At 38.5% G+C, this 25,374-nt stretch overlaps 1 protein-coding gene across 1 annotated transcript in view; it reads right to left on the reverse strand.

The window, feature by feature from the left end:
* Window positions 1-1,138: 1,138 nt before the first annotated feature.
* ADCY8 (adenylate cyclase 8) overlaps window positions 1,139-25,374 on the reverse strand; it is a 361,242-nt gene continuing 337,006 nt past the window's right edge. Inside the window, exons 16-18 of the mRNA XM_027845527.1 lie at window positions 15,450-15,542; window positions 11,222-11,336; window positions 1,139-1,626 (exon numbers count right to left, since the gene is read on the reverse strand). Of these exons, the coding sequence (XP_027701328.1) occupies window positions 1,139-1,626; window positions 11,222-11,336; window positions 15,450-15,542 (696 nt within the window). The remainder of the gene's footprint in view (window positions 1,627-11,221; window positions 11,337-15,449; window positions 15,543-25,374) is intronic.

Below are 25,374 nucleotides of genomic sequence, written 5' to 3' on the forward strand. Positions count from 1 at the left end.
CAACACCTCTCTTGACTATTTCACAGGGTTATTATGAGATTCAAGAGAGATGATTTTTGTGAACATGCACCAAAAACTGTCAAGTATTATATGAATAATATATTATTGTTGATATCATTATTTTTTGCTCAAATATGTATGGTATCTTTAAAAAAAAGCAATAATGGGTTTATAATGCTTGAGTTTACCTGTCATTTTTTAATAGATCAAGTATATCAAATGCATTTTGAAGAGGTTTTCACTCATGCTTGAGAATTTATTCAAGTAATGACCTCTTTAAGGCCATGCTTGAACCAACATTTATATAGGTGCAGAAATTATTTCCTTACATTCTTCATTCAATTGTAACAGGCTCCTGGCATCTTTCTATGTCTTATCTCATAGCTCCTGCCTCTTAGATTTCTTCAGTCCACCCATTTTCCTTATCAAAGGAGATACCATATGTGAACGTGCTTTAGGAACTATGAAGTGTCATGTATATTTCAGGGATTGTTATTATTGCTTTGGATTTGGAAATACTATTCACTCCTACAGTCCAGGTATAACTACTTGGAGCAAGAGTTTTCACACAAATAATCCTTGGGTTTTATGCATGAAATGTTATCAATAATTACAGACTGGAAAGTACAGTCAGCTGTGACCTTCCTATGTCTCCTTTCATATCTGGTTTTTGCTAAAGACTTGCCAATCATGTTTCTATTGCAAAATCTACTATTTTCAAGGGTCTACTGGGATATGATCTGAGCTCAAACTAGACCTATCCCTGTTGCGGCTGCAATCTACTTTATATGTTGTCATAAACAAAAATTAGAGACTAAAAAAAAGTGATTAAAAAAACTTTTGTTAGGAAGTATGGTGCAGTGGCTTGACTCCTCTGATCATGGCTCTGCCACTAACTTGTCTGGGCAAGCTGCTTGACTCCGGCCTTCAGTTTCCTCATCTGCAAAATGAGGGTGTTAGACTAGGTGATCTCAGAGGTCCCTTTCACTTCATGACTCTATGCTAGCCTCTTCCATCTGGTGCCCGCCAAACATCAGGAAAAGCATCCTTATTCTAAAAAAAATTAAACCTTTTTATTAGTATATTTATTTTTCATATATAAAAGAAATACAAAAAAAAAACACAAAGAAAATGCTTATTATGGCAAGTCAGATTTATCAATGCCTTCTGCTTGGGTTGCTGGTTCAGGACCACTGGCAGTCAACAAAGTCCGTCGGTTATAATGAGCCTTTATAATGCCAGGGTTGTTGTTCTCATTGAGTATTTGCTTCTGTCTTTGCCTGTTCAGTGACTGAACCAGTCCCAGGACGACAGCCGCTAAGGAGTACTGTCCAGGCAGTTTTCTTGGTGGTAAGATTAATGGATTGGGTTGTACTCTTCCCAGAAGAAAATACGTTTTGATTTTTCCTTCCTGTTCACTGATGCCTTTGACGTAAATCTCTCCTCTGTAGTCAAAAGCAAAACCTTGGTCCTTCAGGATGAGATATGTCTCCTCAGGCACTTGGATTCGGCCACTGACACCCGTGCTATCCATACGACTTGCCAGGTTGACGGTTTTGCCCCAGATGTCGTACTGCGGCTTCTTGGCGCCAATAACTCCTGCTACCACAGATCCATGGCTGATTCCTGCAAAGGAAGTGAAAGGGCAAAGAATTTAGAAGTGGTTTCTCCCATCTCTGAACCTCCATGGTCTTTGTTTATTACTGTAAATAAAAATAAAGGATGATTAATCTATATGAAAAGGAAGGCAGCCAGGTCTGTCAGTGGGCCCAGTGAGGCTATGTAACTTTATGGGTTTTAATATTGTCATCTGTAAAACTGAGATAAAACTTTGAGGATGCCAGCAGGTAGCTTTGAAGATTAAGGAGAGTCTGGGCCTCTGTGTCGGTGTTAACTCTAAAATGAGGAGATTGGGCTAGATGGCGTCGGAGGTTCCTTTCACCTCTATAAAGCCATGATCCTCTGATCTTTCACTGTTTCTGATGCCTTGAGCATAGAGATGAATGTGGTGACAAGAGGGAGATTAAGAGATCCAGCCAGGTGAGTGAGGATTACGGTAAAGCCACGTAGCTCTGGAGTCTCTGGGTTTTCAGGGTGGCGCTCTCTCTCTCTCTCTCTTTTCCCTTGGGAAAACCTTGTGTATTTGAGTTGCAAGGTCCCTGATGCCTTAGACCATGAGTTATTGACCTGAAGGTCCATGAACTTGGATGGGGAAAAACAAACAAACAAAAAACGTCTTTTTTTTTGTTGAGTTTTTTCTTTTTAATTTTTTTTTGGAGGGTGAGGCAATCGGGGTTAAGTGACTTCCCCAAGGTCACACAGCTAGTAAATGTCAAGTGTTTGAGGCCGATTTTGAACTCAAGTCCTCCTGAATCCTAGGCCGGAGCTTTATCCACTGCACCACCTAGCTGACCCAATTTTCACAAACCTGTAACTGAAGTCTAGTATTTCTTTCAAACCCTCACCCCCAAAACAAACAAACAAAAAATAGAAACAAAAACCAATCATTTTTCTGAGAAGACTTTACCAAACTGCCAAATAAATCCATGGTACAAAAAAAAAGTTAAGAACCCCCGTCTTAGACACAGACTACATACACTAGGAGGGTAGGAGATGATGACTATGTTACAAGGTCAGCAACATCAGTGTCTTTCTTTCTGAATCCTTTCATAGTCTCTCAACATTCCTGTGTCAGGTGACATGATGCTGGTGTTATGTCTTTAATGATGATTGATACTGGTTTTTATACTCTTTTTATTTGTGTGCATGTCTTGTCTCCCAAATTTTAAACTCCTTGAGGGGCAGGGACTATGTCTTCTCTAGATCTTTTCATCTAGAATTTTTCGTAAAATCTTGTACCAAATGGGTGATTAATCCATTTAAGGATCAAATGAAATAATATTTGTAAAGTGCTTAGCTCAGTGCCAGCAAATAGGTGCTCAATAAATGTTTATCCTCTCCCTCTTTCTCTCCCTCCATTTTTGTTGAATTCAATTGAAAACCATGATCATTTCAAACGCCCACTTATAAATAGTATTAACACCCATCTATTGCTGGGAGGCAATGAAGGAATAGAAGAAAGTACCCCAGATCAAGAGTCAGGAACTTACAGTCCATGCCTTCTTAAGTCACTTACTAGGTGTGAGAACTTGGGCAGGTCACTTAATTTCTTTGAGAGTCAGTAATTTCATTTGTAAAATGTGGATCACAATGCCTGCTCTATCGACCTCTGAAGTGTTGTCGTGAGGAGTAACTGAGATGTTAGATGGGAAAATGATTCAAAGTGTGAAAAAGTTTTAGGTTAGTATGTGAAGGTAACATTGTTAAATGACTTCTATCTCTGCATCTTTGTGGATATATGAATTTCTGACATTTTTGTTTGTAAGTTGAAGAGGACTATAAAGAATTAGAAGGAATGAACTTTCCAACTGCAGAGAAAATTTAATTATGCCAATAATGTAACATTTTAAGGGCTAGTTGTGATCTTAGAAATGCATTTTCAGAGTTCACCCGGTATATTTTTTTTCTAGGTTAAATTGTTGCTTCTGTTTTAACTTTGCTGTCTATGAGTTTAGAAGGCAGGATAGAAAGAAGAATTATTCCTGTGATTTCATTGATTTAACTGGCATATAGAGAGTGCTTTCAGTTTTGAAAAGTACTTTACCTGGTATTTCATTGATGCCCATTTGACAGAGGAGGAAATCGAGACTGAGAAAGGTGAAGTGACTCGTCGAGGATTGCATAGGTAGTGTCTGATGTTCTATTAAAATTCATTTCACTACAACTCCACGTCTAGCACTCTACTGCACTATCTAGATGCTGCTGTTGGGACTTCCTACAGGCCAAAACTCTGTCTGCCAATACAGACAGTCTCTTTCTCTGCAAATTATTGTTTTAGACACATGCTTTTGGCACTGATAGGTTGTGACTTGCCCAGGGCCATAGAGCCAGTATGTGTCAGAAGTATCTTCCTGGCTTCAAGACCAGTTCTCTATTCTGCCATCCTGCTTCTTCTAGAGAGAAAGGAAACTTAAATTTAATGCAAAATGGTGAGCCAGAGCCTCAGCTGTCATATTTTTAGGTCAAGAGCATCATAGGATCAGCTTTCTCCCATCTCAACAAATATAGGTTCTAATGAGCTATGTGACCACAGGCAATTAACTTGCATGATCTGGAGTTCAGGGTCCTCATCTGGAAAATAATGGGGTAGGGCTAGATGATCTCTCTGGATGTTTGTTTTTAACTAACATTTTATGAATCTAATGCTCTCCCAAAACAAACTATTGGGCTGATTCACAACCTTGTATTAAGAAAAACAATGACCAGCTAAAGGGAATCCAGAGGAAGGCTACTGTAATATTGCAGGAAATGGAGACCATGCCAAAGACACAGCAAATGAAGGGACTCATTCCCCTTTCTGGGATTCGGTTTCCTTGTCTGCTAAGTCAGAGTACTGAATGACCTCAGAGCTGCCTTCCAGACATAAACCATATGACTATAGTCCTATGATTGAATATGTTTACCTTGGAGTTGCTTAGAGACAACATGATAGCTTTCTTCCTAAATCTGAAGGAGAAGAGTTATAGGACTAACTCTTCTTGACAGAAATGGGAACAACACATGGAAATTCTAGGGAAGTAGATTCTAAGGTGATATCCAGAAACTCATCTAATAATCAGACCCATCTAACAATGGAATAGGCTAACTTGGAAAAGATTTTAACAAATATGACTTTCCATAAGAAGAGTTTTCTTTGAGTTTGTTTTGGGAAAGGCTTGATTTTTCAATTATTATTTTAAAATAAGGATGCTTTTATTGAGTTCAAATTTGGCTTCAGGCATTTGCTACTGTGTGACCCTGGGCAAGTCATTTAATCTCTCTCAGTCTCAATTTCCTCATCTATAAAATGGAGATAATAATAGAACCTACTTCATAGAGTTGTGGGGATCAAATGAGATCATATTTATGAGGTGCTTTGTAAACTTTGAAGTGCTATATAAATGCTAACTTATCATCATTATTATTGTCATCATGACTGGTGATTGGCAGGTACCAGATAAATAGTCAGTTCTCCACTACTGCAAGTGTTCAAGGAGAAATAGGAGACTTATTTGCTTAGGATATTGTTGAAGGAATTCCTGCATTAGGTTAAAGAAAGTATAATATAACAGAAGGAATACTAGACTTGGAACCAGGAAAGACCTGTGTTCAAATCCTGCTTCTTTTCTTTACTATTATGTGATCCCAATTATGACTCTTTTTACCTCAGTGTCTTTGTCTGTCAAATGGGGGTGATGATAGTTGTAGCCTCTACCACAGCATCCTTAGGACTTATCTGAGGATCAGAAATAATATTGATAACGCACTATCAAAATGTCACTTGTTATTGGACTGGATCTTTGTTGTTGTTGTTGGATTGTTTTTCAGTTATGTTCAACTCTTTATGACCTCATTTGGGTTTTCTTGGCAAAAATACTGGAAAAGTTTGCCATTTCTTTCTCCAGCTCATTTTACAGATAAGGGAAACCAAGGCGAATAGGGTGAAGTGACTTGCCCACAGTCACACAGCTAGTAAGTGTGTGAGGCTGCATTTGAACTCAGGAAGATGAATGAGTCTTTCTGATTCCAGGCCTGGCACTCTATCCACTGCACCACCTAGCTGCCTAGGACTGGATCAAAGACCTGGAAATTCAAACAGGCTTCACCTGTTTGTGCCATTACTATCAAAAATCTTTGTTTCTCTCTTCACAAAGACATACAAATCTGATCATGCTTTTACCTGGCCAATAGACAAAGGGCTTCATTCCACTATCTTGGAAGGAGGAGGCAAGAGGTGCTCTAAGCAGCCTATTGCTGCTCATTTGACAATGACCTCTAGTTTACTACCAATTCAGAGAGATAACCTGGTGTAATAATAGCACTGGCCAGAGGCAGAGGCAATGGTTAAAATCTTGGCTCCATTATTTACTACTTGTGTGACCACGGGCATGACTTTTCCTATGTCTGGATCCTTTGTCAAATGAAGGGATTAGGCTACCTGGTTTCTAAGGTAGCTCCTGGGTCTAAATATCCATGATTCTATGATATTATAATATCTAAGGATAAAGTAATAGTACTAACAATAACAGCTAACATTTATATAGTGCTTACTATATACCAGGCACTGTGCTAAGCACATAGCAATGATTATCTCATTTGATCCTCACAACAACCCTGGGAGGTAGGCGCTATTATTATTCCCATTATACAGATGAGGAAACTGAGGCAGACAGCATTTGAGTGACTTGCCCAGGGTCACAGAGTTAGTAATTGAGGCCAAATTAGAACTCAGGTCTTCCTGACTCTATCTTCTGTGCCACTTAGCTGTCCTATAGAAAGAGAATCACAAGAATGGGGAAAGCATAGTGTGAAAAGCCTTGGACTTTGATTTGAAAGTGCTGGGTTCAAGTCCTGCCATTGCCCCTGATTAGTTCCATGATCTTGTGATGAGTCTTTGCCTCTCTGAGCCTCAGTTTAATCATCTGTGAGTTAAGGATTACATTTTATGCCTTCCCATGGTGTTGAGAGGGTCAGATGAGATGATGTGTATAAAATTTTACATAACTGCCAGTTCTTGTTGTGTTAACTATTTCATAGAATATTCCTGACTTTCTTTTGATAATCTGAAAGACGTCTAACTTAATCTTTAAACTTCAAGGCATGGCTGCCAATGGCTTACTAAATCTGTTGTTGTTGTTGTTGAGTTGTGTCCAATTCTTTGTGACCCCCTTTGTGGTTTTCTTGGTAAAGATACTGGAATGGTTTGCCATTTCCTTCTCCAGCTCATTCTACAGATGAGGAACTGAGGGAAACAGGGTTTTGTGACTTGCCCCTGGTCTGCTGCCCCAGCCTACTAAATACTATACATCACCTCCTCTCATTGGTGAGGGGATGTTCCCTCTACATGTGTCCTTGCACTAAGTGGTCCCACATATCTAGCATTCTTTCATCCCCATTGCCTGAAAGAATTCCTGGCTTCCATCCATGTTCAGTTCCTATATCTCTGTAATTCCCCAGTCATTTAACACTTTTTCCCTCTTGAAATTACTTTGTAATTACTTGAAATCACATTACTTGTGCGGGTAGCTAGGTGGTGTATAGGGTACTAGACTTGGAGTCAGAAAAAATTGATTTCAAATCTAACCTCAGACACTATTAGCTGTGTGGCATGGATAAGCCACTTAACCTCACTTTCCTTATCTGTAAAATGGACATAATAATAGCACCTACCTTCCAGGACTGTTGTAAGAGTAAAATGAGGCAATATTTATATAGGCTTTACAAACCTATATAAATGATATTTTAAATAATAATAATAAAAACAATGATTATTATTATATATTTGCTGTATCCCCCAATAGAATGTAAACTCCTTGAGGGCAGAGACCCTTTAATTTTTGTGTTTCCATATCTCAAGTGCCTTGGTGAAGGAAACAGCAAACCATTCCAGTATCTTGGGCAAGAAAACCCCGAATGAGGTCACAAAGAGTCAGACATGACTGAATGACACTTTAGAACAGCTAGGTGGTACAATGGATAGAGTGCCAGGTCTGGAGTCAAGAAGACCTGAGTTCAAATCCAGCCTCAGATACTTAGTAGCTGTGTGACCCTGAGCAAGTCACTTCACCCTCTTTGCCTCAGTTTCTCCATCTGTAAAATGAGCTGGAAAAGGAAATGGCAAACCACTCCAGCATCTTTGCCCAAAAAAAAAAAAAAACAAATCTTCAAAAATGGGGTCATGAAAGGTCGGACACAACTGAGATAACCAAACAACAAATATCTCAAGCATCTAGCACAGTGCCTTGTTCTTGTTTTGACTGTCAAGGATGCTCACTGAATTGATTTGAATTGCTGAGTTCTTTGCTTTCCTTGCACATGCAAATGATTAGCTGGCAGCCAGTGATTCAGATTTGGCTCATCAGCATGCAGAGAGCTGGGGAAGTCACATGCAGTTTGAGAATTGTCATTCACTGGGATTATTCTTAGCCACAGGGTCAGAAGCCGAACCCTCTCTTAGGTCTCCATTGCGCCTCCTCCAAGGTCATCCCCAGAGCTCACTCGTGTTCTGATAGACTGGCGCATGTGGAGAAAGAGCAAGGAATGAAAGGCTCCAGTCTGAAAACAGGGCTGCTCGGGGGTCTGCCTGAGAAGGACTGTGACAGTGAAGAAGTAATAGCCTTACGGACCCTACTGGGAGTCACCCTATGGGACTTCCTCACATAATCGCAGCATTTTTGAGCTACAAGCAGGGCTATCCTTGGAGAGTGATGAAGCCTGGCACAGACTCAAACTGTGAAAGAATCACCACCTAATAACAGAATTTTAGATTCAGAAAGGACCTTAGAGATGACAAGAATAAGCGAAGTTTCCTTTCAGAGCTGAAGTGGACGTCAGGGATCATCTGACCCAGTCCCTATTTCATGCTTAAACTGATGCTTCACTGTTGCTGACAGATGGACATCTACTTTTGCTTGAAGACTTGAGGTAATGGGGAACTCACCCCCACCTCAAGCAGAGCAGCACATTTCAGTCTGAGAGAGAGTAAGCCCTTCACATCATTGCAGGCACCCCAAACTCAGGCCCAAATCAAACTGTGTGAGATTTCCATGCTAATCGATCATAGAATTAAATGGAACCTTAAAGAATCTCTAGTTCAATTTAATTAATTTAATAAGCATTTGTTGTTGTTGTTGTTCACTCATGTCTGACTCTCTGTGACCACTTTTGGAGTTTTCTTGGCAAAGATACTGGAGTAGTTTGCCATTTCCTTCTTCAGCTCATTTGACAGATGAGGAAACTGAGGCAAACAGGGTTAAGTGACTTGCCCAGGGTCACACTGCTAGTAGGTGTGGGAGTCCAGATTTGAACTCAGGAAGAGGAATCTTCCTGACTTCAGGCCCAGCACTCTTTCCACTGAGTCACTTACTCTTGTCAAATCTTAAAGCACTATATAAATGCTAACTAGCTATGATGATGCATCTAGAAATTTTCTTGTTCTGTCGTTTCATCCCTGCCTGAGTCTTCATGAACCCATTTGGGGTTTTGTTGGCAAAGATACTGGAATAGTTTACCATTTCTTTCTCCAAGTCATTTTACAGATGAGAAACTGAGGCAAAAAGGGTTAAGTGATTTGTCCAGAGTCACACAACTAGTAAGTGTCTGAAGCTGGATTTGAACTCATGTACATGAGTCTTTCTGATTCCAAACCCAGTGCTCTATCCACTGTACCACCTAGCTACCCAAGCTTTTATTAAGCACTTAGTCAGCTGTGCTAGATACTCTTCCCCCCCTACTTTGGCTAGGCAATGGGGTTAAGTGACTTGCCCAAGGTCACACAGCTGGTGAGTGTCATGTCTGAGGCTGGATTTGAACTCAGATCCTCCTGACTCCAGGGCCAGTACTCTATCCACTGCACCACCAAACTGTCCCTGTGCTAGGTACTCTTGAAATTACTTTGAATATACCTACTTGTGTAAATAGTGAAGTGGATGGAGTAGTTAGGGCCCTGGACCTGGAGTCAGGAAAACCAAAGTTCAAATCTACTCTCAGACACGAATTAGCTACTTGGCCTGGACCTCAGTTTCCTTATCTTAACTTCGGTTTCCTCATCTGTAGAATGGGTATAATAACAAAACCTATCTCCCAGGATTGTTGTAAGGATAAAATGAGATACAATTTGTAAAGAGCTTTGCAAATCTTAAAGTGCTATATAAATGCTATTTTAAATAATAATGATGATGATAATAGCTATTATTATATACTTTTTGTGTCTCCCAAGAGAATGTAAACTCTGTAAATGAGTCATGTAAAGTATTACTCAACTGATCAAATTAGTGGACTCGTCAGAGAAGGCATTGGGTGGGTGGTACAGGATACGTGAGTACTGATGGATAAAAGGGAGGGTGGGAAAGTGTCTCCATGAAGAAGACGAGATGCTAACATTTTTGCTTCCTTCATAATTTTGCTTGGGCGTGATGCCAAACACTTTGATTATTTTTTTTCTTCTTTTCTCCAGTGTTTTGTCACTAGAAGTATTATAGGTTAATTACAAACACATTAGAGAGACAGCCTGTACTAGAGACTTGGACTGGATAACTGCTAAAGGCCTTTTCTTCTTTAGAATTCTGTGGGTTTTGACTCTGCAAGAACTCGGACCTTTTGGGACTATGCTATGAAAACCACAACATTCACCTAGTCTGTTCGGCAGGGAAGGCTCCCTATATAAGGGAGCATAGTCTAAGAGGCCTCTGGCATAATGAGTAAAGGCAGAGGACCTGGCTTTACTACTTCACTTTAAATGAACAGTTATTTTATGTCTCCTATGTACTCAGGACCAATAATGCTGGACTTGGAGTTAAGAAGACATGAGTTCAAATCCTGCTTCTGACTCTTGCTAACTTTGTGACCTGGGACAAATCATTTAACCACTCTCAGACTGTTTCTTCATCTGTAAAATGGGTATAAAAATAGCACCTAACTCTCTGGGTTGTTGTGAGGACCAATTGAAAGAATAGATTTATTTTAAATATATTTATATAAACATATAGGTATATTTATATAACATTTATATGCTTATATATAAACATTATATATACACTCATATAAATGTTATATATTCACATATATACATATGTTATATATACTTATATAAAATATGTGATAGATACTTATATACTTACACACAAATTTGTTATAGATACTTACATATAAATATGTTACAAATATATTTAAAATAAATCTATTCTTTCAATTCAATAAATATATTTATATAAACATTATATATTTGTATATTTTGTATATATTTAAATATATATTTTAAGCATTTTGCAAACCTTAAAACACTACACGTATGTTAGCTATTATTGTTTTTAGTGGTGGTGTTACTATTATTAGTACTATGTGCAAAGCACTTCTTGACCTTAGACAAGTGCCTTCACCCCTGAAAGCTTCAATTTCCTTATTTTGAGAAAGGGAATAATAATAATACTTTCAGAACTCACTCTCCTCCCCAGGTTGTTGTGAAGATTGATTTCTCAATCGATAACGTGTGTGAAAATCTCTGTCGATGTAAAGTGTTCCACAAATAAATTCCAGTTCTGATTAGCTATTAGTATTGATGGCGAGCCGCCATGGGATTCCTTGCAGGCTCACCTCTCCGTGAGCAATCTCATCTTGTACTTACCAATGCGGAGCTCGAAATTGTTAAATGAATGCTTGTTGATCTCTTGTATGCTTTCATTCAGGGCGAGAGAGAAGTCAGCCAGAGCACATAAGTGTCCCCACTTGTCTTCACATTGCTAAACAACAGAGAAACAGAGCCCATTAAATGTGGCTGGCCTCTGCCTAGAAAACAACCCGCTTCTCAGCATGTATGTTTGCTGCTGCTCAGTCGGTGTCTGCTTGGATTCCATGACCTCCTAACCTGACCCACAACTCTCTACTCAGGGTAGTGATGGTGATTGTAACAATGACTAATGGCTCACAAAGCACTAACAAACAGGTTGTGTTGAATAAAAAGGCAGATTGGTGAAATGAAAGAAGCACAGGACTGGGGAGCCAAGAGCCCCGAGTTCTCCTTCCAGCTCTGATACTATCTGACTGTGCAACCCTTGGCAAGTGATTTCACCTCCCTGGGCCTCAGTTTCCACACATGTAAAGTGAGAGGCTTGGGCTAAGATGATCCTTAAGGTCTTTGTATTCTATATTCAGAATGAAATATGGTTTAGATGTAATTCCTGAAGCCCGACCTTACCCATAGTTCATTGTTATTAAGAAAGAATGAAGTCCTGAAACCCTATGTGTTTATTTAATGTATATCACAGTTAGGAGAGGCAGTGTGATGCTTTGGAGTCACAAAAGACTTGGGTTTAAATCCTGTCTTTGATACTTAAGAGCTAGGAGACAATAGGCAAGTCAGTCTATGTTACTGTGAAGTTTCTGATCAGCATTGGTGGAGGGAGTCTTCACACTGGGAATTTCTTATACAGATGAAATCATAAATCTGGGCCCCCAAGGGTCATATAAATAAGTTTATGAAAGTTTCAAAACGATTGCCAATCTAGCTATGTCATTGTGGGGGGAAAAAAAACCTTTCAGTGTGCCAGGCAAGTCTTTCATACTCTAAGCTAAAGAGTAGGTGCATTGTTAAGAGAGAGAGAGAGGGTTCCGTGCTGAGTAATAATAACAATAATAATAATATTATATAATTAGCATCATAGGATTTAGAACTGGGCCTTAGCTCTGGAACACAGGGTGTCTCCTAATATCTTGACATATGCAAGGGTCAATTAGTCAGGAACCAGGGATGTTTAGCCTGATAGTGCAAAGATGGGGAAGGAGAAATGGGGAGGCAGGCAGAAGATAGGTATCTTTAAGTATCTGAAAATCCATTCTGTGGAAGAGGCACTAACCTTGTTCCATTGGCCCTGAAGGTTATTGAACCTCTCTGAGATACAGGTTTTAGAAGTAATGGGTCTATGTTACACTGAAATGTGATCTCCATGGTCTGGTCATGAAGTCCTGCAACGAATCAAACTTGTCTCATTGTTGCTTTTACCCCTCCTTGTCAGGGCTACAGCTCACTGTGTAGCCATTGGTATAAGTGTTGAGATCTCTCTACACTGCCCCGGGCCCCAGTAGTAGGGGCAGGGCCCCTGCATGTGTGTCCTTGCTTTCAAGCCATTTCCCTCACTTTGAAATTAAATTTGTTTGATTCCTTATTCTCTTATTGTTCAGCTCCAGCTATCCATAGGTTAGAGGCTGGTTCAATCCCATTGACATATAACATGTTCTCCAGTCCTCTCAAGCAGTAGTGTATGTTTTCTAGCCCAAAGGTTTCTATGGTGCAGTCATAGGGATAGAATATCAAAAAGGAGGCCTTCAAAGTTGTTGCTAAAAACTGTGGAAGGCAAGGCAGGAATGGACAGAGCCAGGCATGTCACTGGTCCATCTGACTCGATAACTTTTGATCACTGCCCAGGTGGGACTGGGAAAGAGACAAGAAAAATGATAGAAAACCAGAGGTGAGAATAGGGTGTGAAGAGTGAGAAAGGACGGAGATGATATGAGAAGGAAGGAGAGTTTTCAAAAGAGGAGGAAAGAAGTAAGAAGAGGAAAAAATATTTCTGATTTGAGGGAAGCCTTTTATTCTAGTATATTTATTGGCATTTTTAGAAGTTTAACTTAATAATATATATTAAGATTGTCCTGGGCACGTCTTACACTGGTAATACGTACTCAATTCAATTGAGTCATGATTTTCTTTTACACACTCATCTGAAATGCTGTTATTATCATTTTGGAAATATTTTCTCTTCATATTTTCTCTCTTGTTGCCACATCGTTATTAGGTTGTTCATTATAATTTCTTCTTCCTAGCTCTGTTTTCTAAGACAAGTAAAAAATATTTTTAGCCTGAAGTTTTTTTTTCTTCCTCATCTGTCCAATGGGGATATTAACTACTGGTACCCTCTCTCTCCCTCTAGCTACCTTTTATTTATTCTTTTTGGGTGAGTATAAATATGTACATATATAATATACATATATATATATGTGCATAGGGTTATGTATATATTCACATGTGTATAAATGATTATATGCACAGTACCCATATATGTACATTATATGGTATCTCTCCCTCTGCTCCCAAATGTATGCTCCTTGAAGGAATTTTTGCTTTTGTATACCCAGTACACATCATAGTGCTTTGGTAAATCAATGCTTATTAACTGACAACTAAGGCTTATACTAGGACTGCTAGGTGGTGAAGTGAATAAAGCACTGGGCTTAGAATCAGGAAGACCCAAATTCAAATCTGGTCTCAGACACTAGCTGTATGATCCTGCTCAAGTCACTTAACTCTGCCTCAGTTTCCTCATCTGCAAAATGAGCTGGAAAAGGAAATGGCAAACTGCTCTAGTATCTTTTCTAGTAGAAAACCCCAAATGAGGTCAGGAAGATTTGAACATGACTAAAAGGACTGAACAACAACAATATCTGTATTGCCTCCTTTACAAGGTTATTGTGGAGATCAAAGGTGAGAAGTGTATAAAATGTTTTGCACAGTATAAAGTGTTCTACTGTCTGCCCTTCAGGACTTTATTGGAATTCTCCATCTTTAGCTCTTAGGAAGCTTGCTTTCAAAGAGCAACAACACTCAGACCCAAGGCAATTTAAACTCATGTCAGTGGGTACTAAGAATCTTTGTTAGCTTAGTCAACTAGTACTAGAGGAACCTCACTGCTCTCTATATAAGAAAGCAGTAGGGGTGTAATGGAAAGCATACTGGAGTCAGAGTCAGAAAGCCTGGGTTTAAATTTTGTCTCTGCTACTTATTATCTGTGTGTATTGGGACAAAAGATTTTATACTATATAACCTTTAAGGTTCCTTCCAGTTCTAAATCCTATGATGCTAATTATATAATATTATTATTGTTATTATTACTCAGCACGGAACCCTCTCTCTCTCTCTTAACAATGCACCTACTCTTTAGCTTAGAGTATGAAAGACTTGCCCGGGACACACTGAAAGGTTTGTTTTTTTTTTCCCCCACAATGACATAGCTAGTATGTGGGACTTGAATAAAGGTCTTCACTACTCTTAGATTTTTTTTAAGTCAGAGCTTGTGATTTTACCAGTGTGTGCAACTCCCACTGTGGAAACTCACTCCATTGATGCAGATAGGTAATTTGTAATTTCATAGCTTTAGAGAGTTCCTTTAGGGGTATTGAGAGGTTAAGTGATTTGGACATGGTCACAAAGGCTATTATTACTATTATTATTATATAGCAATTGGGACCAAAGTTCTTAATTGTCTATAATTATTGTATGTACTTTAAGGAGAAAAAAAGTGACCACAAAGAAACATGATTGTGTAAGAGATCTAATTGCAAAAGAAAACCTGGCAAAATAACTTTGAAGGGGCACCAGGCTCATTACCCTCTGATTCCAATTTCTTCTTTCATGTCTCTAGTGATGGACAAAGGTAATTGATGTTCACAATGATGACTATAATGTCTTACAGAATTCTGAATCAGCAAAGAAATTTTAAGGAACGTTCCCTGGATTTTAGTTATTAATATATGAAAGTATAGTTACGCGTTTTTAGAGAAGATTTTAATGAAGAAGGAATACTGTTTCAATGTTTGGTTAAAAATAAATTCAGATCTTTATGATTGTCCAAACCTTTCATGTTCCCCTCCCCCCAAGCACTGACTCATTGAACAAATATTTGTGAGTTACCTACTGTGTGCAGAACATAGTATGAGGTGTTGAGGCAGATTGAAAGATATGACTCTGCCCCTGTTTTCATGGGATTTATAGTTGAGTTGATTCTGGCTAATAAATTAGGAGTGGATGTTGTCTAGCATACTAAAAATTAACTTAAATAAAGAAGAAAATAGTTTTTTACCTGTTTCTCAGGCGATAAGCCTGATACTGCCATGTAAGTGCTGCCAATTGTCTTAATTTTTTCAATATCTTGAAATCGGTCTTCTCCAAGTAACTAGAAGTAATCAAAGACAATGATGTTAGTTTCTGATTTTTGTGCTTTCAACAAGTACTGTTTGCATTGAAAATGGAAAACAGTGAGCAAAATGGAGTCATTTCTGGACATTATGGGAGTCCATTTGGATACTGAACTTTTTTTTAAAATATGGTTTCCCCTAACAAGGGGAATTCTCTCCTTACAGCTAGGATGATTACCACTCTACTTACCACTAGGATGCCTTGCTGTTTAAACTAGGCTGGCCTGATGGAGAGGCAAATCTAACCACCACCACTACCACCACCTTGATCATTTCCCCTCAGACTATGGAGACAGTTTAGAATCTTGAACCCAAGAACTTTGCGAATAGCAAGCTTCCAGCCCAGTGCCCTCAGCCATCATCCTGGGAAGTAGCATCCATGGAAATGCAGCCTGGCAACTGTTCCTGCAGATGCTACAGACATAGCAACTGAAGACCCAGAAAAGAAAGTTTTTGTCACTAAAGGTCTTGGTGCTATCAAATGGTTCAACCTCAGAAATGGATATGATTTTATCAGTATAAATGATATTAAAAAAGAAGCATTAACATCTATTTTTCTTCTGTACTCCAAAGACCACTGGATCCTTCCATCTAACTCCATGAAACTAATAATAATAATGTTGTTCAGTTGTTTGAGTTGCGTCCAACTCTTCATGACTCCATTTGGGGTTTTCTTGGCAGAGATACTGGAGCAGTTTGCCATTTCCTTCTCAAGTTATTTTTACAGATGAGGAAACTGAGGCAAATAGGGTTGCATAGCTTGCTCAGGATCTCACAGCTAGTAAACGTCTGAAACCAGCTTTGAACTCAGGAAGATGAGTCTTTCTGACTCTAGGCCTGGTGCTCTATCCATTGTGCTACTTAGCTGCCTCTAATTACAATAGCTAACGTTTATATAGTGCTTACAGTATTACAGACAATGTGCTTAGCACTTTACAATTATTATCTCATTTGATTCTCCTAACAACTCTGGGAGGTGGGTGCTATTATGGCCCCAATTTTACAGATGAGGAAACTGTGGCAAACAAGTTAAATGACTTGCCCAGGGTCACCAAGCTAGTAAGTGTCTGAGCCTAGATTTGAAGTCATATCTTCTTGCCCAGAGCTCTATCCATTGCTGCTTCCATATGTGTTTTCTCCTTTATTAGAACGTGAGCATCTTAAGAAATGGACCTGTCTTGCTTTTCTATTTGTATCCTCAACGCAAAACACAGTGTTTGCACATAGTATTTATAAATGCTTAATTCAACGTATCCTAAACTGAAATCATAATTTTCCCCTCAAAATATAGACCTCTTCCAAATTTGCCCATTTCTCTTTGGGGCAACGTTATTTTCGCAGTCACCCCAGCTGGAAAATTGAAGCAATATTTTACTCCTCCCTCTCCCTCACCCCATGTATCTAATAAGTAGACAAATTCTGGAAATTATGGTCCTCAAATATCTGCTGCATCTTCCTTATCATTTCCAGCTGCCATGAATCTTTCAAGCCCTTGTTATCTCTTACCTGGGCCATTATAATACCCTTTTAATGATTTTCCCTCCAGTCCCCTTTGCTGCTAGTGCCTTCCCTCTAAGATCCCCTTTCATTTATATGGCATATATTTTGTATATAGCTCATCGTTTAGATGTTGCTTCTGCCATTGGAATACACCTTCCTTGAGGCAGTGACCTGTATGTGTGTTGTTGTTTGTCCTTCATTTTGAAGAGGGCAAGTGACATCATGAGGTGATGTCTTGACTTGAGTGTGAATTGGATTTAAATGAGGCAGAGCTGCACAAAGTCATCAAAGTCAGAGTCAACAAGCCCAGGGGTAGGACAAAAGTCAAGACGACTGGCAATGGCCTGGGATGCAGTGGATGACCTTGGTGTCTTCAATGTCTGACCGAGCTCTAAGCACCTCACAGCTCTTGATGAGTCTGAATCACCAGGCCTAGCTAAGCATAATTCTGAGGTACTGAAAAATAACTGGCAGATATGCTTGTCCAGCCACTGGCAGTGACCTCTGAATCACTGTAGAGAAAAGGAACCAAAGGATTGGAGAATGCCAGATAATAATAATGGTAACAACAACAATAACTAGCATTTATACAGTGCTTTAGGGGTTCCCAAGTGGTTTACACATATTATCCCATTTTATCCTCACAAGAACCTTTGGAGGAGGCACTATTATTATCCTTCTTTTACAGATGAGGAAACTGAAACAAACAGGGTTAAATGACTTGCCAAGCTAAAAAGTGTCTGAGGCTGGATTTGAACTGAAGTCTTCCTGACCCCAGGCCCAAAACTTTATCTGCTGTGCCACCTTGCTGCTGCTGCTGCTGTGTGTGTGTGTGCGCGCGTGTGTGTGCACACGCACGCGTGCGCACAAGCGCACTTTGCTATTAGCTACCCCTCGACCTCCCAGTCATTTACAAATTTGATAAGTATGTCACCTACGAATGTTCATGACAATGCTAAGCATCATTCCGGGGGCAATCCACTGGACACCTCCTTCCAAGTAAGATTGGCTGCAAGATCCAGTAAGATCTTGGCAGGTGAGAACATTGGGCCAAATTGAGTAAGGTGATATTCAAAAGAGATGGCTATAAAGTTTTACACTTGGGTTAAAAAAATTTCCACTTAAAAAGAAAATATAGGAAGCATGGCTAGATAGTAGTTCTTCTAAAAACTATGCTGGGGTTTTAGTGGATTGCAAGCTTAACAAGTCCACAGTTTAATATGACCACCCCTCCCCCCCACCCCGGCAATAAGATCTTAAAAACAAAGACAGCAGCAGGTACAACAATTTTATACAAGATTTTCGAGTTTACAAAACGCTTTACATCTGTTATCTGATGTAAGCCTTACAAGAGAGGCAAGCTGATAGTCTGAATTAGCCTCTATGTTAGTGATAACAGAATGATGTAAGACAATGCAGGGCCTCCACTCTACTGCCTCTTTCTCTATCCATTTCCTTGACTTCTTCATCCTTGTAATTACCTCAAAAACCATAATCTTTTGAAATCTCTTTTAGCAATTTCTATGAGCATATTTGAAACTGTTCCTTCATTATGTAGTAAGAGTGGGGAAATAAATCATAGAACCATGGGATTAGAGATGGAAGGGAATGTCAGAAGTCATCTAGCCCAACCTCCTTGTTTTACAAAGAAGGAAGCTGAGACCTATAGGTCAAGTGACTTGCCTAAGGTCACACAGATAGTAAATAACAGAGAAGGAATTTGAATTCAGGTTTCCTGACTTCAAATCCAGTGTTCTTTCCCCTGAACCACACTGCTAAGTAGGCCCTGGTCAGTTCCTCTGCTTGATGTTTGAAGCAAAGAGGTAACTAGAATGGGTTCCCCAATTCAATAAAAAGCCACGAATACTATGGAGGGAAGTGCTGCTCTATTGTAGTCAGCTATGCCATGCATGTACCAGGAGGAGTGAAGATGGAGAGACAGGGGAAAAAGCTATGCTAAACCTCATGATGGCCTTATGAAAAGTATGCTGCTAATCCCCATTACTCCTCCTGGCATAGTCTGAATGCATAGCAAAAGAACTGGATAGCTGCTCCTGGCCCATGTGCTGGGCACTGCGTTAGGCACTGAACATTCAAAGACAGATACAACGTAGTACCTGTCCTCAAAGAGCTCATGTTTTATTGGAGGAGACAACATGCACATATGTAAGTATAAATGAAAGGCTTTTGGGGAAAAGGGGTTAGGAAGGGGAGGGTCAGGAAAGGATTCATGTAGGAGGTGTTCCTTGAGCTGAGTTTTGAGAGAAACTAAAGATTCTAAGAGGCAAAGGAAAGGAAAAAAAATGTATTCTACAGCTTATGCAATGACACATAGGCTGAAGATGTATAAGGCTAGTTTAGCTGAAACTTAGAGTATATGAGGGTGAGAAAATGTAAAACAAGGTAAAAAAGGAAAGTTGGAGCCAAGTTGTAAAGTGGTTTAAATACAAAACATAGGAATATTTGATCTGTATTTAATTGTAGATGTAATAGGGAGCCATTGGAGTTTACTGAGCAGATGAGTAAATGTGGTCATACTTGTGCTTTAGGAAAATTACTTTGGGAGGTTTGCTTCAACAGGATAGATACTAAAATCACTTCAGCAGATTTACAAAGGATGGATTAGAGAGGAGAGAAGCTTCGGGAAGGGAGACAAATCAGTAGTTTATTGTAATAGTCCAGACAGGAAGTGATAAGGGAATAAAATAAGATGGTGGCTTTGTGAGAGAAGAGAAAGGGAGGGAAAACGGTAAATGTTGTGGATGAAGAATAGGTAAGATTTAGAAACTAATTAAATATGTGAAATGATGGGCAGTGAGGAGTTGAGGATTACTCCAAGGTTCCTAACCTAAGTGACTGGCATAGTGGTGGGGCCCTTGATAGAAACAGGGAATGAAAGATGGGTGGGTTTTGGGGAAAGATAATGAGCTCTGCTTTGGAATTACTGAGTTGGAGATGCCTAGAAGTCATCTAGTATAAAATGTTCAACAGGAATTTGGTGAGCTGATACTGAAACTCAGCTAGAGTCTACAGCATCCCCTGGTGGCTTAGTCAAATATAGCTCTTTGACTACTTATCTCAAGTAGCACCATCTAGTGCCATTATTAGATAAAACACTGGCCCTTCCGGTGACAAAGCAGTCTTAAGTGGGGGGGGAGGGGGATCCTAACGATTAGAACCAAACAAAAATGAAATAGGTCTTTTTAGGACTTTTGTGTTTCACTTAACTGAGCCTTTCAAGAAAAGGTTGGATAGCTCCTTGTCAAATATGTTATAGAAAAGATCTTTGTTTAGCTATGGGTTGGACCAGATATCTTCTGAAGTCTCTTACAACTCTGAGATTTTGTGATACTGTTTTTATCTTTGCATCCTTGGCCTCAATAGAGAATCCCATATGTAGTAGGTGCTGCAATAAATGTTTTATTGGATCGAATATCACCTAATCACTTCAAGGAAGATGAGGAAAATGCTTTTATGTGCTACCAAAATGACAATACATTTTTTTAAATTCAAAAGCTGAATTGAATCTTGTAGGTTCTAAATTCATAGCTATAACTTGAGTATGGGAAAGTAATGATAAGTTATCTCATGTTGAATTGGTCATGTGGAAAGGATTAGAAAGAATTTAATCTTCATGCCTTTTTTCTAATTATCTACAAAGTCCCATTCCATTTGCTCTATGGATGACTGCACTGCATCCCATTTAGGAAACCTTAATAGAGTAGAACCTTATTGTCATATAACTCATTACTGCATGCATTTTTATGTATGGTGGGTCAAATCAAATCACGGAATTGTAGAGTTAGAAGGGACTTCAGAGGCTATTTAGCTCAAACTCTACTTGGACAAGAATGATTTCTAATACAGTTCACACAGAGATCACCTAGAGTGGGGAACCTGCAGCCTTCAGGCCACATGTAGCCTTCCGAGTCCTTGAGTGTGACCTTTTGACTGAGTCTAAATTTTACAGAACAAATCCTTTTATTAAAGGGATTTGTTCTGTGAAGTTTGGATTCGGTCAAAGGGCCACACTTGAGAATGTAGAGGGCCATATGTGGCCTTGAGGCTATAGATTCCCCACCCCTGATCCTAACTTCCAACTGAGTCTGTCCAGCAACTGGCAATTCCATAAAAATTTGATTTTTTTACATGACTGAATCTAATGCAGTGGTTAGTGTTAATTGTAGAATAGGTCGTGGAATCATAGAGCTGGCAGGGTCTTTGGAGATAATATTGTCTCTTTCTTTCTTTCCATTTAACAGATCAGGAAACTGAGTCCCAGAGAACTTGCTCAAAATTACATAAAGTTACTAGCAGAATTGAGAATAGAAACTAGGGTTAACAGCATAACATGTTATCTCTTATTTTAATTTTGGCTGTGCTGAGTTTTGTATTCCTTGAAAGCACTCCAGGGAAAAGAAGCCCATTTTTCATATGCAGACAGAGAAGTCACAGGGCAAGTTCTCATGCTGACCATACCTATACCTTTCTTCTTCGTAATAACTTTACCCTAGAACCTAAATGTCATAAAGAAGTCAGCAGGTCTCCAGGGATGACATGAAGTAAGATGTGAATTGTCTTGAGATACATATGTCATAGTGGGGTTTTAGGTGCCATGCTTAATGAGGTTAGAATGAGAAATAAGCTGTTTGGTGTTAGTTTCTGACCTCGTAAAATTTTTAATTTCCTTCAAGATTTAGCTCAAACACTACCTTTTACATGAAGCCTTTCCTGTTCTACCCAGCCCTCTCCCTCTCAAAAGTACTTCATATTTATTTTGAATATATTCTTCATATACTAATTTGTATACATTATTTACATTCTTATTTATGTAAATGTTGCCTCTTCTAAAAGAATATAAGTTCCTTGAGGACAGAGACCATTATTTCATTTTGGTTTTGCACTCTGAGGTCCTAGGGTTGTACCTGGCATGCAGACAAAACTTAATACATGCTTGTTGATTGATTTCCCGGACAGCAGTAAAAGACTCTTCTTCCTGGTAGGTCTAAAATGAGACATAGGGTTTCTTCAATTCACTGTGAGATCCATGGAGATTTTTTGGGAAGGTTTTTTTTTTTAATCTATAGATTCAATGTGTTTAAAAATAGGTGATGAACATCCTTTAGTCAATGGAATAATAGTTTCCACATTTCTTTATTCCTTTAGGTTTGCAGAAAACTTTCCTCACAATAACCCTGTGAAACAAGTACTACATACTTTCTTTTCTTTTTATTACAAATAAGGAAATTAATATAAGTGTATATAAATATAAGTATAATATAAATATAAGTATAAATATATATATATAAATATAAGTATAATATAAATATAAGTATAACCAGTAATTATATAGTATTTTATATTTTAGGCTTTGCAAAATGCTTTACAAATTTTATCCTCCCAAAATCTTGAGAACTAGGTACTACTATTATCCTCATTTTATAGATGAAAAAACTGAGACAGATGAGTTAATTGGCTTGCCCAAGGTCACATAGCAAGCATCTGATGCTGGATTTGAACTCAGGTCTTCCTGACTCTAGGTCTACTGCTCTATCACCTAGCTACTTCTAGATTAGTCAACTGACTCACTCCGAGTCACAGGGAACAAGTGTCACAGCTGGAACTAAAACCACCGTCTTCTGATTCCAAATTCTGTGCTCTTTCCACTACCTACTGTTTGATCCCTGGAGTAAAGCATCATTTGGCACATTTTCCTCATGCATGTTAATGGATAATATGGAATTTTCCTTCTTTTCTTACTTTTTTTTTTTGGTTACTTCTCAATACCGCTTTGAAATCGCAAGTTTGTCCTTTCCATCATCTATTTTTGAAATTTTTTTTTACAAAACATTGTCTTTTTCCCCTTTGAAATGTAATATTAAAGAGGAGAGTGAGCTCTGCAGGAGGTTTTGTTTAAGATAATTAGAGTCACTGAGTTAGAAGAGGCCTCAGGGATCAGTTAGTACTAACCCCTCAAGTGGCACAGGAAGAAAAGGGAATCCAGAGAACAAATGCCTTGCTCAAGATCACACGGCAACTTGGAGGCAGAGTTGAGACAAAAATTCAAGTCTTCTGATCTTCGTCAGTGCTGCCTCTTGTATTTGACTGAATTTAGGAATCCAACCTCACATTTGCAAAATGAACCCCACCTTTGAAATCACCTTCTTCTCATTCTTCTCCCTGGGCACTCTTTCTCTTTTCATCCGCATAAAATATTTATTACTTTTCATGCTTGTTTTTAAATTCTCAGAAAATGAGCAGTGTCTAGTCTAATAGGAAGAATACTAGATGTGGAATAAGAGGGCCTGGGTTGAAATACATAGAAACAGGGGTGTTACGGGGCTCAAATGAGATCGTGGATGTTAAGCACTTTGTAAATCTTTAAAGTTCTATGGAAATGCCAGTTATTATTATTATTATCATCCTTATTAGCCTCAAGTCACCAGACCTCAAATCTAAGGATGACTTAATTTCCTGAACCTTCTACTGCTCTTAAGCAATATTGATAGAGCAATACAGGAACGTGCCAGTAAATGTTTAACAAGTAGGCTGTTCTGCAAAAAAAAAAAAAAAAAAATTCTATGCACACACACTATGTTTAATCTGTGTCCTTAATACTTCTAAAAGTCTAGAGATACCAAAACAATAAAGCCCTGATCTATAATGATTGTGATTTCTGAGGTGTAAATGCTCACTCTGAAAATTTGACATCCAGCTCACCACTTAGAGCTGTCTCCAGGACACCTTTTCATAGAACCTGGACAAGTCAGTAGTTAGTTAACCTCTCTGGGTTCAATATTCCTCATTTGAAAAGTAAAGGAATTGGACTAGATGACTTCTTATGTCCCTTCCATCTCTAAATACCAAGAGAAATTCCATTTAAAAATTATTCAGAAACATTTATCAACTACCTACTATGTATTTAATATGATCCTACAACAGATTGAACTTATGTTCTGAGGGTCAGACTAGCTAAATATAAAGAAACTACCAGTTCACCAATCATTTTATGGATGAATTTGTTATTCAAGGCAACACATTAAAAAAAATGCAAAATTACCTTCACTCTTGTCTCTGCTGCTTCTATAGTGACTATAGCAGAGTGGAGAAAAAAGGGTGGAAAGAAGAAGGTGCTAAGAACTGCATGATTTTCAGACTACAAAGCTTAACTTAACCCTTGATACTCTAAATGTGATATCTTTTTCCAGTGACCAACGAAAATTCAGACTGCTAGAAGAATTTCAATTATAGCAATATTGAAATTCTTACTATAAAATAAACCCGATTGCCAAAGGAAGTTGCAGATAAATGGAAGGAAGGCTCACTGCTTCTCCTTGGACAGGCAAAGAAAGGAGTTAGGGTTAGTTTTACTATTTGTCCTAAGGCAGCAAGGAATATGATTTCATGGGACATTTGTTCATCTTGCGAATGCTCATGGTAAGCATTTGCACCACCATGAAACATTACCATGAAGATAGTTGAGGCTTATGTGCCAAAATTGATTGTGAAGATTTCAGAGGTAGAAAAAAGTACATAAATAACTTGATAATTCTATTCAAATCTAATCAAGAAATATTTTAGTATTTAGTGACTTTAATTTAAGGATCAAAAATGGAGGAAGAAAGTAAAAAAACATTTTATGATACTTAGATTAGGATAAAAATGAGGAAAGCCAAATACCTGTAGACTATGGAGAAGTCTCAGTCCTGCAAATGATGAAACTTTTAATTCAAGAAAAGAGTCAAGAAACAATGGGTATAGGGAACATGATGAGTAGTACAAGAAATGAAGTTGATTACCTTTTAGTATGCAGGGAATGACTGGCTACTGATTTGAAAGGCATTTCCAAATCAAATATGTCTGTACATTTAGGCAACCAACTCTTTACAGTAGAGATCAAAAGTAAAATAGAATAAAAAATGCAAAGAAGATATGGCATGGAATTAAAGGAACTCTAATTTGAGCCATTAAAAAGGTAATACTGAAAAATAGGAAATGACCAAAAGAATACCCATTGCCACAATCAGCAATGAGATCAAAGGAGTCTAGAAACCACATTTGTGGGCAAATATTTGCTCTCCTTGCCAAGAGAAAGATATGGCAGCCAGTGAGAGAACTAGTCTGGGTCATTGGTTTATTTGCAAAATCCTACAATAGAATATGGTAGAAGATCATGAAGTATATTGCTTCATAAAACAGAAGAGAAAAACATAAAACAGAGAAGAGAAAAAAACAGATTTAAAGAAAGATTGGTGAGAGACCCAATTGAGTTAGATCATCGCCAGAGTATTTAAGGAGGAAAGTTGAAGG

Source organism: Vombatus ursinus, unplaced genomic scaffold (genome assembly GCF_900497805.2).
Source record: "Vombatus ursinus unplaced genomic scaffold, bare-nosed wombat genome assembly UNPS02014973.1, whole genome shotgun sequence".
Classification (NCBI taxonomy): domain Eukaryota; kingdom Metazoa; phylum Chordata; class Mammalia; order Diprotodontia; family Vombatidae; genus Vombatus; species Vombatus ursinus.